Raw genomic sequence first — 17,569 nt, 5'->3', positions numbered from 1 at the left:
GGTCAGCCCCTGCCCTATACACACCCCCTGGTGCAGGAGTTATGACCACAGTCTGGTGCTTGGGTACCATGACTGTTTCGTGAGGGCGGTGGCCACTGATGGCCTCACCTGGCCCTTCTGCTTCTTTGGGGAGCTGATGCAATCGGGGGAAGTACATCTCAGCCAGGGAGCTTCTCTGCCTCTGGATGGACAAAGGCTTGAGGACAGGATGGAAATGCTTTCCACCCTATGCTGCAGCAGGAACTGCTCCAGATCCTCTCTAGAGGATTCCCAGAAAATCAGCTGTGTGTCCTGGAATCAGATGGGCCACCCATCTCCCTCATTTGTTCCTAGGGGCCCTTCTCCTTGAGGGAGAATTCTCAGTCCGTGATTTTGTGCTCAGGGCAGTGACCAGTTGTTATTCCTCTCTGCCCACTCCCTGGCACACAGTAGATGCTTCATAAATATCTGTTGAAGGAAGTTTGCCTAGAGAATATTGCTATTCTTGCCCAGGGGCAGATGAGGTCAAAATTCCCAATGCTGAATGTTCACTGATATATTTTTTCCTTAAAAGAAATCTGTTTTAAGGAAGTGGGCCTCTAGGGGACGCACATTTCAAGGCCTGGTAGCTACTAGCACCAAAAGCATTTACCTACTCACTAGCCCCAACTACCTCCGTGTCCACTCCACTAAGATGGAGGAGGTAGGACTTGGTAAAATGAAGCTTTCCCCCTTCAGTGCACAAGCTGTGGATGGTGGCCAAGCACAGGACTAGAAGAAACTAGCTTATCCATGTCAACCCCCTCCTTTTTCAAAGCCCAGAGATGATGAACAATTTGCCCCAAATCACACAGCAAATTGTGGCGGAATCAAATGTGAACACAGACCGGTCTCTCTGTCCCAGCCTAGAGCCCTTTGCTTCGCCTCTGCACTACCGTCTGTGGCCATAAGAGGGCACTGATGGCAGGGTCCTGGAGAAGACAGGACGTCCCCAAGGATGCTTACTCACGCCAGCTGGACCCGTGGAGGAAGGCTAGAGCTGGGTCATGAAAATAAAACCAATCCTCCTGATAAGGTTTTCTTGTTGGAGCCTGGTTGAGCCTGAATCAACAAGGCTCTGGGCGTGAGCAGCCTCTGCCAAGCTGGGAGAACTGAAGTGGGGGAGGGGGACTTACTCCAGGCCTGTTTTCCTGCTTCATTAGTTCTCAGGGTTTGTAACCTGCTGCAGGAAACATTTTTGTGTATAATTCAAACTGTTTTTCCATTCCCTGGGTTGGTACCCTGCTAGAACAAACTGGGCTGATGACAGCTAGCCCCCAGGGGGTGACCTCGGGGAAGGGCACCAGCAGAGTGTGTGTGTGTGGAGCTCTGGCCTCCCGGCCACAGGCACAGGCCAACAGGGAGCAGGGGTGGACTGGCAGCTGGCCCAGACAGCTACTTACTCCACCCTAGGGTTGATACCTCTAACACAGCAGGGAAACAGGGTGGCAGGAGAGGGGAATAGAAGGGCTTCTGTTGCAAAAGCAGCTCCATTTTCAGAGGTCCTTGGGCCCTGCCTAGCAATCCTTCTCAGCTGGTCAGTCAAATGTCTGGCTTACCCCATGCCCAGCATTAATCTTCCCAGCCAAGATCCCGGGGGGTGGGGGGGGCGGGGGACAAAGGAGGGAGGGAGACCCTGGAGCAGGATCTGCTGGTGTGCAGGGGGCCCCTCGACTTCACTGATTCTAGGACCCAAGTCAGGGGCTCCCCTCCAGTTCTCTGCACAAATGACAGGACAAGTACTCCACCAGACATTTAATCTGTCTCAACCCTGGATCCAGGCCAACTCCTCAGCCTGGCCTTCCACCACTACAGGCCACAAGGCCCTTCTTTCCAAGGTTCCAGTCAACGTGAGACCCAGCAACCTGTCCTGGGGACACCCTAAGGGCAAGGGCTGGGTCACGGGGAAGAAGGGCGGCAGGAGGGCTTTGGAGGACAGGCAAGCTCTTTGGAACTGTCTGGAGATCGGAGAAGGGCAAGGAGATCACATCAGAGGCATATAGACTGGACTTGAGGGTCCAGTGTTTTAACTGTAGCAGCAGCAGTGGGCAGCCAGCTGAGCAGAGCCGGCCATGATGGACCCCAGCAGGGCTCAGAGCCACTTTCGTGGGCCCCAAGTACTCTGGTGCCCAAGGATAAGTCAGGAGGACCTGCTCCTGGATTCTGCTCACTGGAAGGGACCCAGAGTCTTCAGAGGCCAGCCTCCAAGGTCCCAGCTCCTGGCTGAGTCCCAAAGTGCAGAGTCGGGATGGTCTTTGGTTCAAGCTTTCTGAGCAGGACTTCATCACCCCAGCTGCTGGTGAAGCAGCAGGAGATCCCATTCCTGGGCTGAGGCAGTGGTTACTCATTGACCTCGGAGCTCAGACACTGGTCACATACATGATTTCGGTGCACGGCCGCTTCTCAGATCCATCTGTGCCCTCCACGGTGAGGGTCCGCTGTGGGGCAGCCTCCCTGGTGGCTGCTTCCGCCTCAGCCTGCCTGCCCTGCTTCTCCTTTTTTTGCAGGGCACAGAAGCTGCCACCCATGAAGAGAGCGGCTGAGATGAGGAAGAAACTTGACATGTAGAAAACGTAGCTGAAGTTGTTGTTAGTTGTGTCCAGGAGGAAACCTGGAGGATAGAGAGCGAGTTAGGCCACTGTCTGGGGCCACCAGGCCACCCCCTGCCACTAAACTGTGCTCTGAGAGATCGGGGACTTTATTTTTGTCCCTGCTGTATCCCCAGTTCTAGGAATTGTAGTAAGCACTCAATAAATAACGTTGCATGAAAGGAGGAGAGGAAACCCTAAACCTATTCTGGTCCAGGCAGGAAGAGTCCTTAGGCCAAAGGGAACTTAAGGCCATGTCTCTCTTCCCCTTGGTGGCAGGAAATCAAGGAGACAAGGGCCAGTGGAGTCTGGGATATCTGCTCGGCCACGCCCTGGGCCCACCTGTACCTCCTCCTGGAAAGCTCTCTCTGCTTGCTGGCTTAGAGAATGCCCTTGGAAACTGGCACTTCCAACTCCACACTCAGGGCAAGAGTCCCCATGGCCTTACGGTAATAACTGCTGCCACGTATCTGTTCACTGCCTCCCTCACACAAAAGGGAAGTGCTTCATAAACCTTCTCTTTTGCTCTGAATGTCACGCTCCCAGATGCCCAGCACGCCCTCTCATGTGGGGCTCTGCTTCCATATCTGTGAATTTCCCACCAGGCACCAGTCACCAGTGTGACCACAAATGTGTCTCTGCTTTAATTCCCGACTCTTCCTCCAGAAGATAAGTCTTTGCGTCCAGCTATGTGCACCCAGTAACTGACACAGGTGAATCAATGGCAGGTGTTATTTTCTGCATTTTGCAGATGTCACTGGCTCAGAGAAGGAAAATCACTTGCCTGGGTCCCACAGGCAGGAAGTGGGAGAACCAGGCTGTTAATAACAGCCGAGCCATGCATCACACCTACTCGGTGCCAGCTTCTCTTCTAAGCTCTTTACTGTACAACTTAAGATCCTCACCACAAGCCTACCAGACAGGTTCTATTAACATGCCCACTTTGCTGATAAGAAAACAGTGACAGAGAGGAAGACAACAAACTCAGGTCAGTTTACTACGCAAACCCCTACTTTCAACTGTTCATACCCTGAGCGCCAGCTGGGGAACACGCTGTAGCCAGTCCCCCGGGGTGCTTGGGAAAGTCACAGATTTCAAGTTCTAACCCCTGCGATGCTGGCCGGGGCCCACACCTGTCCAGACTGTTCCCTTTGCCTCACCCCTGACCCTGCCTGCCCAGGCCATACTCACGTCCACCTGGCCGCCCTCCCTCCTGCCCTCCCTCCCAGGTCTCACCAGCCAGTGGAGGGGAGATGAGGATGGAGATACTCTCCAGGACGGTGCAGAGGCCCAGGGCCCTGGAGAACCGGTCCATGGGCACAACGTCCATGAGGACCTGGAAGAAGAGGGCACCAACTCCACTCATGGACACGCTGTACACCAGGCAGTAGCCTACCAGCACCCGGAAGTCGGCCGACGCCACGCACACCAGGTTGGTGAGTCCGTTGAGCAGGACTGCCAGGCTGAACAGGTACTTGCGGTGGCTGGCAAAGTCCTGCCGTCCTGCCACCAGCCCGGCCATGGGCCGCAGGAAGATGTTGCTAAAGCCGATAATGGAGATGAGCAGGGCCGCCCTGTGCTCATCCACGCCGTGCCGCATGGCGTATGGCACCAGGAAGACGTGTGGCAGCGGGAAACCCAGGATCATCCACGCGACACCCAGTGTGAACACACGGTAGCCTGCGTTGTGCCACAGGATGTCAAAGGCCAGGTGGCGCTGGACGGCCCGGCCACACGCTGCCAGGCAGCTGGGCACAGGTGTCTTGGAAGGTGGAGGGGGGCCTTCTCTGGTTTCAGGAGGCACGCTGGTGGCCACAGGCCTCAGGATGGCCCCGCAGACACAGCAGTGAAGAAAAACCCCACCGAAGACAAGAAAGGTACCCCTCCAGCCCAGGTCCTCCAGGAGGTAGCGGGCGAGCAGCGGCCAGAGCGTGATGCCCAGGGAGACGCCCACCGAGGCCAGTGCGTTGGCTATTGCTTGCCGGCGGGTGAAGTAAAAGCCCAGCACAGTGATGGTCGACTGGAAGCTGAAGCACATGCCCAGGCCTGTGGTTGGAGAGGGGAGACCAGCTCGAGGGTGTTCTGGGGTCTCCCACTGCACCCACAGTGGCGGTCATGGGACCATGTCCCATGTCTGTCCTCCCTTTCTAACCAGACCCACCTCCAGGTCCCCAGGGATTAAGATGGAATCAGCCTGCCTTGCCCTCTCTGGAGAAGCATCCCGCTCCTCAGATCTGCCCTCTCAAAGCTGCCAGGGGCACAGCCGTCCTCTTGGCACAGCACCTGGGTGAGCTTCAAAAACCTAAATCAAATAGTCTCTCCCCTGCTTAATACCTCGCAGGGACTTCCATCACACCTAGAAAAAAACCATAGTATTTACTATGCCCCGGAAGACTGTACAGTCTGGCTCCTGGCCACCTCTCGGGTGCATGCCTCTCGGGTGCCATCTCAGGCCACTCTCCCTGTCACTCACCAGGATCCAGCCACATCAGCTTTTTCCCCTTGGTCTGGACACCTACCTAGGGACACTTGCAGTTGCCATTCCCTCTGCCTAGAATAGGCTTCCCCAGGATTTTCCTCTCCTGACTCAGCTCAGATGCCACCGCCCCACCCACTCTTTGCCTGTCCCCACACAGCTGAACGTGCTGGAGAGAAAGCTCACAACCCCCTGACCACTGACCACCTGCGTTGTCCATGACGCCACTTCGGGTCCCTCGTCCGTTTTCTCTCCCACCTCTTAGATGACCCCTGGGCTTTTTTCCTCTTTATACTCTAACACCTGACCTCTCCTCACTCCCAGCTGACCATCTGCCTTCCCGCCTATGACAATGGACTGTCCGTACTCCCAGTCAAGGCCAGCCCTGTATCTTGTCCAAAGACATATCCCCCCAGCAATTTTCCTTTCTCCTGCATCATCCATTTTCTCCTCTTTTCTAGATCATTCTCCTTCATTGTTTTTTTCTCTCCCTTGAAAACAAAACAAAACCCTCTCTTGACCGCACAGCCTCTTCTGGGTCCCAGCCCATTTCTCTGCTCCCCTTACATCAAAATTTCTTGGAAGTGTTGTTTATCTCAGCTGTCTCCAATTTCCCTCTTCCGTTCTCTGTTGAACCTATTCCAGTCAGACTTTCACTCCACCTCTGCTCCAGAATTATTCTTACCAAGGTCACCAACCTCCGCATTGCCAAGTCCAAAGAGTGTGGTCCCCCCTCAATCTGACCTTTCAGCAGCTTGATAATCGATCATTCTCTCCTCTCAAACTTTCTTCAGTCACTTTCTCGAGAAACCCCACCCTCTTGGTTCTCCTTCCTCTCTGTCACTGCTTCCACTCTACACTACTAAACACTGGAGTGTCCTGGGGCTCAGCCTCCCTCCTTCCCTTAGTGACACCAGGGTGACACCTCATCTCAAGACTTGAATACCAGCCACCTCATGATGCTCCAAGTGCTCCTTCCAGCCCAGGGCCTGTTCCCTGAACTCCAGACTGGCTGCATCCACACCTGACCTTCCCATCTTCCTGCAAACCTTCTCTCATCCACTCATTTCCCCATTTTACTTAGGGGCTATTTTATTGTTCCAGTGGCTCAGGGCAAAAAGCCCTGGCGTCACCCTTCTTGGCTCTTGGGTCCTCCTTAATTCTTTTCTGTCCCTCACGTACATTCCTGAACCCAACCACTTCTCATCGCCACCCTGATTTCAGGTACAGCCTCTTCATGTCTGCGTGATGACCACGCCTCTACCTGTCCTCCTATTCCTCGCTTAGCCGCCTACTGTGTATTCTTAACACCATGGTGGAGTGGTGCTTTCAAAATAGTGGTCAGATGATGTCACTCATCCGCCGCCTGAACCCCTCAAATGGCTTCCCTTCTCAGAACCCCCACCCAGCCTCCACCCCACCCACTGACCCCTGTCCATGCCCCTCTGCCCTACTGGCCACTCACTGCTCCTGGACACCTCAGGGCCTTTACACTTGCTGTGCCTCTGCCTGGAATGGTCTTCCCCAGATCCCTGACCTCCATGAGCTCCCTGCCCAAACATCACCGTTTCTGCGAGGCCTTCCCTGACTGCCCTCCCGCAAACAGCAACCTCCCCCAACCCTGTCTATCTGTTGCCTTGGCTGTTCTAGATAGTCTCCCTTATCCCTGTTTCATCTCTGCCCACCACCACCCCGAGCCAGCACACGATCACATCAGCTCTCCTGTCTTCTCACGCACTTGTCACGATCAGAAATGACCCTGATTTATCTGTTCATGGTCCCTCTCGCTCACATAAATAGCCCCAGCAGACTAGGAGCTGTGCCTGTCCTGTTCACTGTGCCTAGCACTTTATAGTAGGTGCCCAGTAATTCTCAGGATGGAATGACAGTCACCTGTGATGAATCCTGCTGCGACGTAGAGCTGGCTGAGGGTGCGGCAGAAGGAGCTCGCCACCATGCCCAGGCAGGCCAGAATGCCCCCAAGCATCACTGTCACTCGGCAGCCAAAGCGTCCCACCAGGATGCTGCACAGGGGGCCTGTGGGGTGGAGGCAGGAGAGGCAGGGAGGAGGTGCCAGTCAGTAGGTGGCAGCTGACGGAGGAGGTCTGGAGGGAGGGGGACACTGAGGCTGAGAGGGGTCCAACAGAAACTAGCCAGGAAGATAGAGGGCATAAGCCCGGGAGCTCACAGGCCTGGATCTGATGCCCACCCTGCCACGGACTGGCCATGTGGCCCGAGCAAGGCTCATCCCACTATGTGCCTCAGTTTCCTCCCCTACAGAGGGATCAGACTAGGTGATGTGTGACCAGGTGTCAGGTGAGGTGCTACAAATGTTCAGTTTGACCCAGACAAGGCTCCCCAGAGGTGTTCCACAAGGCCCTTTGCTGCACTGACCTGAGGCTGCTTCCATCCAGGTGAAACAGGATTGGCTTATGACCTAGGTGGGCACTCCTCACTGGGGGGTCTGTCTCAGAGGGCGGGGGCCCAAGCATCTAAATCATGGTGAGCCCCTGCTCCTACCCCATCCTCAAGACTGACCACAGCCCTCTCTCCACCCTCCCACTTCTCTAGGGTGGGCAGCTGGGGCCCTGGGCCACTCTGCACCCCCTTGCACTGGCCTCTGGAGAAAACTGGGTGGGGTGCCTTCTCCCCTCCATCACCTCCAGCCACCACCAGAGTCTTGCACCCAGATGTTTGGCTCCTGGTGGAGAGGGGCCTGTTCTCCATTCCACCCCCCTGAACAGCTTCCTCAGCAGCCCAGACCCAGACAAGTAGAAACAAGCCAGTCCTGGCCGGCTGCTCCTCACCTTGCAAGGCCCCTTTCACTGAACGCCCTGCCCCCAAATACACACATGGAGTTGCTCCACAGTTACTCTCCCCACCTGCAGCCACAGGGACAGGGAAAGTGTGCGTGTGCAGGCAGTTTGTGTGTGTTTGGGGTGGAAAGGGGATGTGTGGGTGTCAGCCAGTATGAGCATGCAAGTGACAGAGGAAGTGAGCAGCCCATCCTCAGAGATAATCAAGCAGAGACAGCTGCAGAGGGAGGCAAGGCTTTAAAGTGGACATGACCTCTGACCCACACATTTTCTCTACCCTCATACTTTGACCTGGGGAAAGCCCCAAGTCATCGAGTTGGAGGGGCTGGCTGGGACGTGTGCCAGCTTAGCTAAAGTACTGGGGTGGAGCGCTGGAAGGCAGAGCTTTTCTTTGGCAGGGATACTGGTTCTGCCCTGAAATTACAGTGCAACCTTGGGCAAGCCATGTACTTTGTATTTGTCTGCTTTCCTCATCGAGAGAGAGAGAGAGAGAAGGGAACACGTAGGATCAATGATACGAGGTCTGATAATTAAGTTCGCGAACTTGTTACAATGCTGTTGCTAACCTTTTTTGATATCAGAGGGATTATTCATTATGAATTTGGACCAACTGGACAAATAGTTAACCAAGTTTACTATTTGAAGTGCTGAAAAGGCTGAGTGAAAAAATCAGACGATCTGAACTTTTCGCCAACAATTCATGGCTCTTGCATCATGACAACGCACCAGCTCACACAGCACTGTCTGTGAGCGAGTTTTTAACCAGTAAAAAAAATAACTGTACTGGAACACCCTCTCTACTCACCTGATCTGGCCCTCAATGACTTCTTTCCTTACCTGAAGATAAAGGAAATATTGAAAAGAAGACATTTTGATGACATTCAGGACATCAAGGGTAATACGACGACAGCTCTGATGGCCATTCCAGAAAAAGAGTTCCAAAATTGCTTTGAAGGGTGGACTAGGCATTGGTGTCAATGCATAGCTTCCCAAGGGGAGTACTTCGAAGGTGACAGTAGTGATATTCAGCAATGAGGTATGTAGCACTTTTTCTAGGATGAGTTTGCGAACTTAATTGTCATACCTTGTACTTTCAAGTTTAAAATTTCTACCATACTCTGAATGAGCGTAGGCTAAAGGTGTGTGTTTATGTGAGACAGACAGACAAGACAGACAGGAGTCCCAAGCTGAGATACTACGGCCTAGAGCCTGAGTCTAAAGCGGGCTGGGGAGTGGAGGTCCCCACTGGATGCCTGGCTCCCTGACCCTGGCCCAGACCCCTTTCTGGCTGCATGGAAGGAACCAGCTGAGAGTGCCACTTCTGCCCCAACCTTGCAGGCCAAAGGTCATGAGGTCTGGACTGGGCCAGGCCTTTCCCCTTGCCCTGAACCCACACCCCAGGTGGCAGGTTCAGGGGTCATCCCAGCGAGGATGGCACCTACCCCAATCTGACCACCCTCCTAATTCAAGGGAAGGACCTGAAATAACAAGTAGGCTGCTGGTGCCACGTGGAGGGAATGGTAGGAGATAAGCAGGGAGATGGGGTCAGCTAAGGCAAGCCAACCCCCTGTGGAGAGCCCTGCAGCCCTGTCAGATCCTGTTCCAGTTGACTCGGCCCTCCTGAAGGCCTGTCTGTGGCGTCTCCCTGGAGAGCTCCCAGAAGCTGAGAAGAGGCCCCTGAGGCCGAGGCTGCTGTGAACTCTCCTGGGCAGCTTCTGACCTTCACCTATTGCTGGGGTCACATTTCTGGAGGCACCAACCAAAAAATGAGGGGGGCTGCCTTCCCTCCATCTCCACAGCCTTTGAAACCCCCTCTCTGCTTCTTGGTGAGAGACAGGGCTCTTGCCTTGCCCCCATCTTGCTCCGGGTGTCTTCCTCAAGCCCCCTTTGAAGTCCCAAGCCCCGGATGGTCTCCAGAATATGAATTCTTCACAGCTGCTTCCATTTCCCTAGCTTAGCACTTGCCGAGTGTGCTGTGATCTTCCCTATGATCCCATGTGAAAGGTGGGCAGGATGTTGGGTGTTACCCCCATATTGCAGGGGAAGAAACTGAGGTTCAGAGTGATAGCCCAGCTGGACCCCACGCCGCTCCTCCGCCAGTCTCGGCTGAACGTGATACTCCTACAATCTGGATGTGTCCCTCAGTAGCCACTGACAACTGGCTTTGCATCTTAGGCACCTCCCCGCCTCCCAGCTTTCACTCCTCTGCAGCACAGCACAGCCCAACCCAGCCAAGTGGGATTCCAGCCTACGGGGGCGGGTCCTGCTGAAATCAGGTGAAATCCTAGGCTTTCACCCTCTGAGAGAGGGACGAGCAGGCCAGGCTCTTTCTCATCCCTCCTTGGGCCCTTCAGGCTGCTTACCCCCAGCATGGAGCATGGCCGTCAGAATGGAGGGGAACCAGGAGGTCTCACTGTTGCTGGCCTGGAACTCATGCTGTAGCTCAGTGAAGAAGATGCCGATGCACGTGGGGAAGCCCAGGGTGAGGCCCTGGGTCATCATGGAGGCCAGCAGGACCACCCAGGCCCAGCCGCCCTCTGCACGCTCCAGGGCCTGGGGCATCCTCTGCTAGGAATGCTGCTGCCACGGCGTCAGGCCGCACCGCCACTGCTACCACTGACTGGGCTGCCTGGGGAGGACAGAATGGAGCTGCCAGCCCTCTACCAGCCCAGGTGCCACCTTTCCTGGGCGGCTGACACCATCCCTTCCTCTTGCCCCAGCACCAGATATCAGAGGAGCACCACCCCCTGGGAGGTGGCCAGAGGCCCACGCACTGGCCTTCTTGGCCGTCATGTCTCCTTTCATGCACTTCTCAGAGCCAGCCTAACAGGAGGGGCAGGCAGGTGCGCGATCAGTGGGATAAGGCAGGTGAGTGGAATTCTTTCTAGCCTAGCATCACTTGGTGGTCAGCAGATGGCACTTCCTGGCCCAGCCTTGGCCCCCCACACAGCAAGCACTCAGTGATTGCTTGTAGAATGAAGCAGGTCTCTAGAGCCAGTGAAGTCCCACTGTCCCCATAGGCACACACAGATACATTTTCAAACATTCACAACCAGGCTTCCTGCACACAAACAGACTTTTGAAATACTACATTAAGAGCAAAGGTCACTGTCAGTATTGTTGGGAAAGCCAAGGTGAGCAAGCCGGTGCTAGGTACGGCCAAGGAGTACACAGAACAGCTTACCAAGGGCATCAAACACAGCTTTCAAGGAGAAGGCATGGGTCGCATCCAGAAGCCTTCTGAAAGCACCTGACAACACTCCTTTTACAAGGCGTCACAGCCAAGAATCAAGTTGTACAATCACGATGAATAACGACCTGTCACCTACAAGGGCTTTTCTGAGTACCCCCACCACACACAAACACACACAGACACACACACACACAGGCACACACAAATACATACACTCACAGATACGTACACAGTCACACATGGACACATACTAAGACAAACACTTACAGACACACACTTATATAGACACATGCCAGCAAGCCCAGAGACATACAAACAAACGCAGACAGACAGACACATGCTACACAGACATACAGGCACACACACACCCTTACATTTTTGGCTCAGTCCTTGCCAGCACCAGGCCACTTCCCCTCATCACAGAAGCTGCCGTAACCAGGCCTTGAAGCCCCAAGGCCTCCTCCCCAAACGCAGACAGCCCTTTTCCAGACCCCTCCATCCTGGCTCTCCCCGTCCTGCGCCCTCAGACCTCACCCTCACTCAGGGCTCCAAGCTGGGCAGGCAATGGGATCAGCTTTCGTTTTTGTGAAGCCAAGTGTCCCATGAGCTGCTGTTCCCACAGCCTTCCTCCTTTTAGCCCCAGGTCCAGGGAAGATCCATGGAAACTCAGGAAACTCTCAGAAATATGAAACCCCTTCTTCCTGCCAAGCCCAGCACCCACACCTTTCCCCCAGGCCCAGGAGCTTTAAAACAGCACCTGAGCTGGATCCACCCTAAAATGTTCCTTCACACGTTCCAACCCCTTTGGGGCACAGTCCTGCCAAAGTGAGCATCCCATCCATCCCAGCCTCAAGTGTGAGTGTGTGTGTGTGTCCCTGAGCCCCTTGTGTGGACCAGGAGCGCCTCCTGCCCCCCGTCCCCGGCTCCTCCCCGTCAGGTCAGTGGCCCTAGAGATCCCGTCGGCCGATCCTCCTGGCCGAGCTCCAGGCTCCGGCAAACCTCAGATACGGTGCCTCCAGCAAACTGGCTCTTGCCCCTTCCAGGATTTCTGTTCCCTCAGCAAATGGAAAGGCCACCAACGCCACCTGATCCTCTACAGTGCCCTGAATGTCAAGTCTCCCCACCCTTCTCCATAACTCGCCCCTCCTCCCCAATACATCCCAGCCCCTCAAACTTCCAGGACCTGCCACGTTCCCCTCTTCCTCTAAAAAGGGCCACCAGCCTTCCTTTGCTGCCCTCACATCCTCCTGCTCTCCCTCCACTGCAGCCCCACCCCTGGCACTCCCAAGTCACGGGAACCTGCAGGTTTCCCTTTAGAGCAGCAGGCTGTCACTGACTGAGAGGTGGCAGGGAGGAGGGGAGATGGAGAAGAGACCTGTAGGAGGGCCTGGCAGCTGGACCCCAACCCCCCCTCCCCGCCCCTAGCTCTGGTCCCTTCTGGTTCATCCTTGCCTGCCCCTCTGTGGAGAGGTCTCTTTAGTGGCCTTGTCAGCTGCCACTTCTCTGGGCAGGAGCTTTGGGGACTTTCTCCAGGATTCTGACCTTCACTCTGCACCCACTTTCCCTCCAGAAACTCCCAGTGGGGCTAGAGCTTCACAGCTTCTCTTCTCTTAGGCCTCCTGGGACAATCAGAGCCCAGGAAACCCTAAGCACCTTTGCGCTCTCTGCTTCCCAGGTCTGGGAGCCCCGCTCCCCTGCAGACTCAGCCTTCCATGAGAGGGCCATCCCCTCCCACACCCCAGCAACTCCCACATCACACACACAGCTTTTATGTCCAGTTGGTCCTCCAGCCCCTTCCCCCACTAAGCTACCCCACACACACACCCCGGAACTTGGCTGCAGCCATGATTCTGAAATCTTTAGCCAGAGAGATGTCTGAATGGCCCTTCAAGATTCAGCCCTGGCAGAACTCCTAGGAAGCTACCCTAACCTCCAACCCAGGCTGGGCCCCCATCCTGTTTTTCTCTTCTTAATAATGGTTTTCACACCACACTGCAGTGATTTATTCCTTTATCTTATTGCCCCGCCCCTCCCCCCCTTCCACACTATAAGCTGGGACCTGCTCACACACCCCCACCAGCCTCTGGCAGAGCTCAAGAGAATATTAATGTGACCCACCTGTGTTCCCCAGTAGGCAGGCAAGCCCAGGAAGACCAAGGGTGACCCAGCTTCCTGGCAGGCCAGTCCATTCCAGAAGAGTCAAGCAGAGCAGGGAAGAGATGGGGTTGGGGGCTCCTGCCTTGCCTCTGCCCCAGGAGAGAAGTGGTCTTTCCTTCGTACTGGGAACCGTGAGTCATGATCACTGCCTGGTGTGTGGTTGGGGCGAGGAGGGAGATATGGCTGGAGACACTTCACTCACTTCCTCGGACTGGAGGTGAGCCGCTTTCCACAGGAGCCACTGACCTCCGCCCTCAGGGACTCCTCCCCTCACCCCCAGAGTGAGACTATCTTCATGCCCAACTGACAAAACCAAGGTGACATTTCGTGTCCTCCCATCATCACATAGCCCCTGGTCTGTTTTTAGGGCTTCCCATCGGATGACAGAGGCCTTGCTGGGCTCACAGAATCCTTTCCCTGCCCCCTCTAGCTTGCAGATAGGGTCAAAAGGGTGAACAGATGCCCTCATGCACAGGTTTGGGATTACCGCGCTGGTGTGCAGGTGAGAGGAAAAGGAGGAACCACAAGCCCCAGAGTGGTGAAAGCATGGACAGACCCTGGAGACCCCTTCCCTCACCAGACCCCGTATCAGGTAGGACCTGGCCTGGAGCGCAGGGCACAGGACAGGCAGCAGTAGGGCTCCCGCTGGGCAGGAGAGCTGCAAGAACCAGCTTGAGCTTGTGGCCTGACAAGCCCTCAAACCCCTGCACCTGGCAGGGGCCCGGGAAGGAAGGAGGCAGTTCCAGTGATCCGCGAGCTGGGGCAAATCACCGTCTCCCTTCTCTGCCCCGAAACGTGCCCCACATTCCCCGCAGGGGCCGGCTGACAGCAGCCTGGACGGGGGATGGAACAGGCAACAGAACTTCATGACCTCTTGTCACCCTGGCCACGTCCCTGCCATCCAGGATTTAGTATCCACTCAGCTTCCCACTTCAGCAGGAAGGATCTCCTCTGGGTAAGGCTTCGGGGACGTCCAGGCGGCGCCTGCGTACAGATTTCAGGCCAGGCCATGGGTGGTGCCCGTCCCCTCACCCCCCAGGCCGTGGAGGGCAAGGAGTTGCTCTGGGGAGACCCCTCAGGCTGGGGGAGCTCAGAACAAGGACAGAAAGGCTTTTCCGGATCCTCACCCCCGACAGGAGGAAAGGGGCCTGGAGGCCCAGGGCGAGGCGGGTCTGCGACGGCGCTGACGAGGACCCCGGCGGCAGGACGCTTTGGGCGCCCGACGAGCCGGCGCACCGGCTCGCACAGGCCCAGCGGACCCGCGGCTCCACTCCCGCCGAGCGCGGCTTCCTGCGGCCCGGCCCGCCCGCGGTGGAGGCGCCAAGACGGCGGGGCAGGCGGCAACGACTAGCCAGGACCCACAGCCAGGGGGAGGCGGGCCACAGGCGCCGGTGGGCGGAACCACCTCGGAGCCGCCTGGGAATGGGGAAGGAGGCCTCGCTTCGAGGTGGGAGGGCGTGGCGGGGCGTGGCCAGAGCCCGCACCCCTTATCTCAGCCTGGTCCCTTCCTCTGAGTGACCTGGCGGGTCCAGCAGCGGGGCCGGGCTGCGAACGCCGGCTGGGCGGGTGCATTTGCATGTCGTTAGCATGTAATTTGCATAGCCCACAGGCACACTCGCCGGCTTCTCGATATTCGCGCCCCGGCTTCTAGGGCCCCAGGAATGGGAGGGAGAAAGTTGATTAAGAGACTACACCTCCCTGCGGGAGTGGGTGGGAGGCCAGGGTGGAGGATTCCTTCTTTGGGATCTTTAGCTGCCCAGAGGTCCTTCCAAAGAGAGCCTAGTGTATTGAGGGCCACACCAAGGGGAACCCAGGCAAGCAGCTGTAGGGAGCAGAGAAGAGGGGCGACCCATCAACCGTGGGAGCCCGTCAGAGGACGCCCACCACATCCGCATGCCCCCCTCAGAACCTGAGGCCAGCCCTTGATATGCATTGTTTAAAATGTGTTCAATTACTACAAAGTTACAGTAATTAAGATAGGGTGGTCCTGGCTTAAGGACAGACACATATAGCCGTGGAATAGAATTGAGAATAAACCGTTACACTTATGGTCAGTTGTTTTCCACAAGACAGTGCAGTGTGGGAAGAATAGTCTTTTCAGCAAATGATGCTGGAACAACTGAAAATCCACGTGCTAAAGACAAAAGGTGTTGGACTTCTACATCGCACCATTTAAATGAAAAAAAAATCATAGATGGAAATGTAAGAACTAAAACTATAAAACTCTTAGACATCAAAGTAAAAAATGTGCACCAAAGACACCATTAGGAAAGTGAAAAGATAACCCTCAAAATGGGAGAAAATATTCGCAAGTCGTATATCTGCTAAGGGACTTGTATTGAGAACTCCTACGACTCAACAATAAAAAGACAACTCCATTAAAAACAGGCAAAGAATCTGAATAGACATTTCTCCAAAGAAGATACATAACTGGCCAACAAGCGCATGAAGAGATGCTCAACATCATTATTCATCAGGGAAATGCAAATCAAACCACAATGAGATACCACTTCTCACCTACTAGGATGGCTTAACTTCTAGGTGAATCATGTAGGAGATACTTGTGTCAAGTTGTAAGGCGTGTCTTAGCCAAAAGTCATCGCTGTGCCTATAGTTCGTCTTTTTGCAACTGCCCCAGTGCTGGCGTTGACTCTGACATGGGGATATTCAGCTTAGCCTGAGGTTCCCTGGATATAAACATTGGGAGGAAGGGATGGGATCTATTAAGCTTTATCCCATAGTCCTATAGAGATGGCGCCAGGCCTTGGGAAGTCCTGTGTGGGAGATAGAGGGGATTGTACTTGGGGTCTGCATTGCACCATCTTGGCACTTCTTAGCATGGCCCAGTGTGAGTGGCAGTACCTGCCCTGGGCACTCAGAACAGGCTGGATGCAGCCTTCCATCCCATCCCTAGGTACCCTGGCAGGAGCTCAATACTCAGGGACTTCCTGGAGGCTCCTACCCTCTGAAAAAATCAAACAGGGTTTCCCAAGACCCCACTGTCCTCTGGGGAGCCCCCTCCCCCTAATCTTCAACCTCTACTTCATCAAGATGAAATTGATAGAGCTGTGGGAACACCCCCTTCACCATCCTGGACTCTGGGTGCCTCTCCAGAATGAGGTTCCTATCAGCCTGGGGCATGGTCACCGTGGCTGTCATGGTCAGAGCCAGGGTCTCTGGCTCCCACGGGCCGTCCCCAGCCTTTCTCTGTGACTCTGTCATCCCCTAAGAGCAGCTCCGAGCAACAGCCTAGTCACCAGGTCCAGTTTTGTTAGGGCCTATGACGGTTGACAGTGAGGGGTGGGTGCCCAGGAACCCAGAGTTGGAAGAAGTCGTCATCCTACAGATAAGGGAACTGAGGCATCTCCTCAAAGAGAGAGGGAGGCGCCTGCTGGAAATCATAAGTCTTTAGGAATTAATAGTACGGAATTTGTAGTTAGTAGCACAGTTGCCATACATCATTAATAATAACCACCACCACGTTCTATTGCTGGTCTGCCGGGCCCCCTGAGATCTGCACGTGCGTGGTTCTCTCTCCCTGGGACACTCTGTCCTGATCACTCTGTTTACCTGGTTGGCCACTGGTTGTCCTTTACATGTCAGCTGAGAAGCCCCTTCCTCCAGAAAGGCCTCCCATACCTCCCAAGTTGAGGCGCTAATCCTGCTGAGTGTTGTGTGTCTCCCCCACTAAGCTCCCTAAGGCTTAGGAGCTTTCTTGCCCCGTTAACCAATGTCTCCTCATTACTCAGCACAGTGTGTAGCACAGGATGATAATAACTATAATAATGAGTGTCAGCAGGTCCAGAGCGTGGTTCTAAGTGTTGTCCAGGTACTGACTCATTGGCTCAATGAAGGAATGGAGTATTGCCCACCCAAGTCGCTCCCCCATTTCTGGGTCTTAACACCCCAAGCCTAGGGCCCGGGACCCTTTACAAATATTTAATGAATTAAATTAATATTAAATATTTACTATTCCAAATTACTTGAAAGTTCCAGGATAGGCTCCTGGTCCCTCTGTCCCTCTTCTCAGATCTTGGCCTCTGCTGTGATTCCCTGGTGTTGCTGGCACGGCCAGAGTGCCCTCTGCTGGGACCATGGGGACAAGGTCTATACTGGCTCTCCTGGATGCTGCTGGCAGCTGGGCCCTCAGCTTCCTTTTCGCAGCGCCCTTCCTTCTCTGCCAGCTGGATAGCTTCTCTGTCCTTTCTCTATGTCACCCCCCTCTGCCTCTTTGCCCTGCTCTGCCCAAGACAGGTGGCAGCTTGTCGGCTGGCCCCAGAGATCTAGGCTGTGCCACCCCGCTGGCTATTTCCCCCAAGAC

General features: G+C 55.1%; 1 protein-coding gene across 9 annotated transcripts; it reads right to left on the bottom strand.

Moving 5' to 3' along the window:
- Window positions 1-1,758: 1,758 nt before the first annotated feature.
- On the bottom strand, window positions 1,759-14,639 carry SLC16A5 (solute carrier family 16 member 5). Of its 9 annotated transcripts, none has more exons than XM_074319563.1 (7): window positions 14,376-14,635; window positions 14,120-14,232; window positions 13,210-13,397; window positions 10,262-10,527; window positions 6,976-7,119; window positions 3,798-4,652; window positions 1,759-2,629 (listed from the first exon to the last, which is right to left on the bottom strand). In XM_074319563.1, exons 4-7 carry the CDS (start codon window positions 10,458-10,460, stop codon window positions 2,379-2,381), a joined length of 1,449 nt encoding a protein of 482 aa, XP_074175664.1. In that variant the 5' UTR covers window positions 10,461-10,527; window positions 13,210-13,397; window positions 14,120-14,232; window positions 14,376-14,635; the 3' UTR covers window positions 1,759-2,378. The 9 variants fall into 9 exon arrangements, with proteins under 9 accessions (XP_074175664.1, XP_074175669.1, XP_074175665.1 ...); XM_074319568.1 differs by having other exon boundaries at window positions 3,843-4,652; window positions 14,376-14,632; XM_074319564.1 differs by lacking the exon at window positions 14,120-14,232.
- Between the last annotated feature and the right edge of the window lie 2,930 nt (window positions 14,640-17,569).

Source organism: Rhinolophus sinicus, linkage group LG15 (assembly GCF_036562045.2).
Source record: "Rhinolophus sinicus isolate RSC01 linkage group LG15, ASM3656204v1, whole genome shotgun sequence".
NCBI lineage: Eukaryota > Metazoa > Chordata > Mammalia > Chiroptera > Rhinolophidae > Rhinolophus > Rhinolophus sinicus.
The sequence above is the reverse complement of the archived record's forward strand: the minus strand, read 5'-3'. Positions and strand labels throughout refer to the sequence as shown.